The 5,456-nt window shown below is 44.2% G+C and overlaps 1 protein-coding gene across 1 annotated transcript; it reads right to left on the reverse strand.

Moving 5' to 3' along the window:
• Positions 1-2,659: 2,659 nt before the first annotated feature.
• On the reverse strand, positions 2,660-4,181 carry LOC109467175. Its single transcript, XM_019765119.1, has 3 exons — positions 3,979-4,181; positions 3,179-3,325; positions 2,660-2,873 (listed from the first exon to the last, which is right to left on the reverse strand). The coding sequence occupies exons 1-3, from the start codon at positions 4,100-4,102 to the stop codon at positions 2,674-2,676; spliced, it is 471 nt and encodes a 156-aa protein (XP_019620678.1). The 5' UTR covers positions 4,103-4,181; the 3' UTR covers positions 2,660-2,673.
• Positions 4,182-5,456: the final 1,275 nt, after the last annotated feature.

The following is a 5,456-nucleotide window of genomic DNA, read 5'->3' on the forward strand; positions in this document are numbered from 1 at the left end:
GTGTGCCTTGTGTTATTCATACACGTGTCAAGAGTCATTACAGTATTCAAGGTCACCCAAGGATACGACAGTAGCTTCCCTACATGTTACATGTCCACAAAAAATGATAGCGGACATGTACTGTGCTGGAAACTGTTTGTATCTATAGAAAAGTGTTGTTTTTATCTGTTGCGAGGCACTCAGGCAGAAGGGCTTGTTTTGCGGCTTTATTGCAAATGACCGCAGGTGACCCCGAAATAGAACGCGGGTTCGATTCGAATTGCCCAGATCGAACACGATCGAACACAGTTCGGATTCTATGACATGTGGGAACTTTGCAGCCCAGATTTTACCACCGTGCATCCTCTTACTACGACTGCTGCTGCTCCTCCTCTTGCCGCTCCTCCTCCTCCTCCAACTGCTGCTGCTGTCACTGCTCCTACTCCTGCTGCTGCGTCTCCTCCTCCTCATGCTGCTCCCTCCTCATCCTCTTACTACGACTACTGCTGCTCCTCCTCCTCCGTCTTCTACTGCTCCTCCCCCTCCAACTACTGCTCTTTCTCCTCCCCCTACTACTGCTTTTTCACCTCCTCCTCCTACTGCTACTGGTCTAAGAAAGAATGTCCTTTGACTTGTCAGGCTTTGTTGAGGGAACGTGCAGTAGCAACGTCTTCCTCGGTCACTTTTCGTTCCTCCAGCAGAATGATCACACCCCCGCCAATGGAGAAGATGGTCTGGGCCCACGTAAGGTAGAAGGAGTAGCCGAAAGGCACGCTGGGAAAAGTGATAAGTTGGTAGCCGGTAAATATGGCGGCGCCGATATCAGCCAGAATACCTTTGGAGAGGAAAAAAAAATTCTTTATGGAAACCTACTCAATCATTTTCCCACAATGATTGATATAGTTTTAATTCTATGTGATAAGAAGTTCTACCAACATGCACATAAAGTTTAAAAGGATGAAAAAATACGTTTAGTATTTGGCTCTGGTTTGATATCTTCTTTTTCAGTACGTTGTATATTTTCGCACATTTAGTTTGTAAGTACAATTAAAATCTTTACATTTGAAGTACTCGACGGCTATTCTTATACCATGTCTCAAAGGCAACTTTTTTTTATTCTTCTCATCCGAATACAGTCAAACCTTATCCTTATATGTACTTACCTCCGGCTATCATTAGAGCAGCACATTTTGCCGGGTTGACAACAGGTTTCTTTATAGTCTGCGTCACAAAATATGACTCCAAACACCAGATTCAGCGTCCCGAAAACAATAAAACCACGGGTTGCCTGGATCGCACCTGGTCCTCCTGATACACAAGATAGTATAATGTATACATTGTAATAATCACTATCATTTACATATTAATTAATCATTCAAACTTTATTGCACGGCACTATTAACAGGTACAATACATTGCAAGTTCTTAAAAATTACTAATTCAGCAGGGAATATGTATCTAGTGTCAACGCTATATACCGTGTACAGCAATGTACAGGAGTAGGAAATAACGAAACTAACACTACACTAATTTTAAATAAGTAATACAACATTATATACATATACATATAGTCAAATCACATATTACAAAGATAATCAGATGAAATAGCACAGCTAAGATTTCACTGCATAAAAAGAATTCAAACATCAAATCTTATCTATAGTTTTAACATATAATTTTCGAAATGGATGTACCCCAGAGGAACAGGACCCTTACCTTCCGGGAGACCTCCCTCAGTTGTCCAGCCTGGTGTCGCCAAACCAACAACTAGAAGAATCAATCCGACAAATGCAGAGACTGCAGCGATCACGTGCGGAATGTTGACTTTGTTTTCAGCCATCGTGTCCCACGTTCACTAGTGTAAATACGGAGCTACGCAGATGTACGTGATTTCCAGATCAGGATATCGGTAAGAATGCCGCAGTATGCAAATGTCTTCGGTGGAATGGAGTCGAAACTGTTATCTTGTTTCACATCCGCATCTATTGACTCACTTAGTTTCACAACATGACTCACTACCCAAAGGCTAAGCTACTGAAACCTTGTTATCTATAACCTTTAACACAGTTCCCTTTTCGTCATTAATAAGAGAAACTCAAATACAGAAGTTTTCCCCCAAAAGACAACTGAGACAGTGACCATAATTTCCAACATGAAGTTGTGAGGCGCAACAATTGTCTCATAACAANCCCCCTACTGATGCTCCTCCTCCTACTGCAACTACTGCTGCTGTCACTGTTCCTACTCCTGCTGCTGCGTCTCCTCCTCCTTATGCTGCTCCCTCCTCATCCTCTTACTACGACTGCTGCTGCTCCTCCTCTTGCCGCTCCTCCTCCTATTATTACTACTGCTGCTGCTGTCACTGCTCCTACTCCTGCTGCTACGTCCCCTCCTCCTCATGCTGCTCCCTCCTCATCCTCTTACTACGACTACTGCTGCTCCTCCTCTTGCCGCTCCTCCTCCTATTATTACTACTACTGCTGCTGTCACTGCTCCTACTCCTGCTGCTGCGTCTCCTCCTCCTCATGCTGCTCCCTCCTCATCCTCTTACTACGACTACTGCTGCTCCTCCTCCTCCGTCTTCTACTGCTCCTCCCCCTCCAACTACTGCTCTGTCTCCTTCTCCCCCTACTACTGCTTTTTCACCTCCTCCTCCTACTGCTACTGGTCTAAGAAAGAATGCCCTTTGACTTGTCAGGCTTTGTTGAGGGAACGTGCAGTAGCAACGTCTTCCTCGGTCACTTTTCGTTCCTCCAGCAGAATGATCACACCCCCGCCAATAGAGAAGATGGTCTGGGCCCACGTAAGGTAGAAGGAGTAGCCGAAAGGCACGCCGGGAAAAGTGATAAGTTGGTAGCCGGTAAATACGGCGGCGCCGATATCAGCCAGAATACCTTTGGAAAGGAAAAAAAAAATTCTTTATGGAAACCTACTCAATCATTTTCCCACAGTGATTGATATAGTTTTAATTCTATGTGATAAGAAGTTCTACCAACATGCACATAAACTTTGAAAAGGATAAAAAATACGTTTAGTATTTGGCTCTGGTTTGATATCTTCTTTTTCAGTACGTTGTATATTTTCGCACATTTAGTTTGTAAGTACAATTAAAATCTTTACATTTCAAGTACTCGACGGCAACTTTTTTTTTATTCTTCTCATCCGAATACAGTGAAACCTTATCCTCATATGTTCTTACCTCCGGCTATCATCAGAGCAGCACATTTTGCCGGGTTGATAACAGGTTTCTTTATAGTCTGCGTCACAGAAAATATGACTCCAAACACCAGATTCAGCGTCCCGAAAACAATAAAACCGCGGGTTGCCTGGATCGCACCTGGTCCTCCTGATACACAAGATAGTATAATGTGTATATTGTAATAATCAATATCATTTACATATTAATTAATCATTCAAACTTTATTGCACGGCACTATTAACAGGTAGAATACATTGCAAGTTCTTAAAAATTACTAATTCAGCAGGAAATATGTATCTAGTGTCAACGCTATATACCGTGTACAGCAATGTACAGGAGTAGCAAATAACGAGACTAACACTACACTAATTTTAAATAAGTAATACAACATTATATACAAATACATATAGTCAAATAAAATATTACAAAGATAATCAGATTAAATATCATCATCATCATCATCATCGTCCAGCTGCGGAGCAGTCGACCACAAGTCTTCCCCACGATCGTCGATCTGCCGCCAGGTTGGCAATGTCCTCTGGCCGCAGGTCACCCTCGGTGTCCCCCAACAGATTCCGGATGTAGCCCAGGTAGTTGAGTCGCTGGCGCCCTGGGCGCCTTTTGCCGTGCGTCGGTACATACAGGGCATATGTCCGGCATGGTTCCCCCACAGGCATTCTAAGTGCATGTCCCAGGAATCGAAGTTGACGCTGCCTTACCATGGTGATAAGGGGTCGAGTGTTTGTCAACTTGTAGATCCAGGCGTTGCTCACATGGTCTAGGAGAAACGGGACCCTTACCTTCCGGGAGACCTCCCTCAGTTGTCCAGCCTGGTGTCGCCAAACCAACAACTAGAAGAACCAGCCCGACAAATGCAGAGACTGCAGCGATCACGTGCGGGATGTTGACTTTGTTTTCAGCCATCGTACCCCACGTTTTCTGGTGTAAATACGCAGCTGTACGTGATTTCTAGATCAGGATATCGGTAAGAATGCCGCAGTACGCAAAGGTGTTCGGTGGAATGGAGTCGAAACTGTTATCTTGTTTCACATCCTCATCTACTGACTCACTCGGTTTCACATCATGACTCACTACCCAAAGGCTAAGATACTGAAACCTTGTCATCTATAACCTTTAATACAGTTCCCTTTTCCCCAGTTCCCATCACAAAGAGAAACTCAAATACAGAAGTTTTTTCCCCAAAAGACAACTGAGACAGTGACCATAATTTCCAACATGAAGTTGTGAGGCGCAACAACTGTCTCATAACAAAGAAAAACTTAAATACAGAAGTTTTTTTTCCAAAGACAACTGAGACAAGAATAAATGTAACCATAATTTCTAACCTTTTGATAAGTTGCGAGGCGTAACAAATGCGTTTTAGGCGGGTATTGTTAGAATGCGTTCAGAGAATACACGATCGAAACCGGAAGTTGGGTGCTGCGTCTTCCCGCCAAGGGGTCAGGGGTCAACTTTCCTAGCCGTCATTACGTCATTCCCGAACACATGCTAGCTAATTAGTATTCATGATGAGCAGTGGCGTATGCTAGAGGGTGAAAACATCAACGGCTACAGCAATGACCCTGGGCAGCGATACCATCCTAAGCAGGGTGGTAAATCATCGGGGCTTGCTAAGTTAGGTTCCCCCTGCTCCTGGCTGGTTCAACCCTGGTGGGACGGGTCCCAGGGGAGCTGCTGCTGGCTAATAGCACCCGCACCCAAACTCCCTTACACGGGAGGCAATTACCGGTTTCCCGCCCAAATTGTTACTGGAAGGGGATGAGAGTTAATCGTGGAGGCAGCTTCCCCACCCTGTGAACCAATCACAGCTACAGAAACGACAGAAAGGAGAAATTAATCTGCCAATAGGAGACAAGCTGCCCAAGCAGCTGGACACATGACGGCGGGGGTCAAAGCCCAAAGGAAGCCCCCAGCCCGAGAGATGACATCCTGTCGCCAGAACATAGTATAAAATCAGGATGCTGGAATGTAAGAACATTATTCCAAACGGAAGAAACAATGATTATCGCCAACAAGGAGTAGCACAGATCATCAATAAGATCAATGCCAACACTATATTAGAATGGAAACCAATCAGTGCACGTTTATTATATGTAAGATTAAATTCCAAGTATTCAAAATTGTCTATTATTGTGGCATATATTGATGTTTATCCTTAGATGCGTGTGTGTGTGTGTGTGTGTGTGTGTGTGTGTGTGTGTGTGTGTGTGTGTGTGTGTGTGTGTGTGTGTGTGTGTGTGTGTGTGTGTGTGTGTGT

Source organism: Branchiostoma belcheri, unplaced genomic scaffold (assembly GCF_001625305.1).
Source record: "Branchiostoma belcheri isolate BF01 breed outbred unplaced genomic scaffold, Haploidv18h27 scaffold177, whole genome shotgun sequence".
Classification (NCBI taxonomy): Eukaryota; Metazoa; Chordata; class Leptocardii; order Amphioxiformes; family Branchiostomatidae; genus Branchiostoma; species Branchiostoma belcheri.

Excerpts from the sequence above, each read along its gene's own strand:
- LOC109467175 (XM_019765119.1), bottom strand. The coding sequence starts at position 4,102 with ATGGCTGAAAACAAAGTCAACATCCCGCACGTGATCGCTGCAGTCTCT. Across the intron at positions 3,326-3,978 it reads TGAGGGAGGTCTCCCGGAAG|GAGGACCAGGTGCGATCCAG; the intron begins GTAAGGGTCCCG and ends CTTGTGTATCAG. Across the intron at positions 2,874-3,178 it reads TGCTCTGATGATAGCCGGAG|GTATTCTGGCTGATATCGGC; the intron begins GTAAGAACATAT and ends TCCTTTCCAAAG.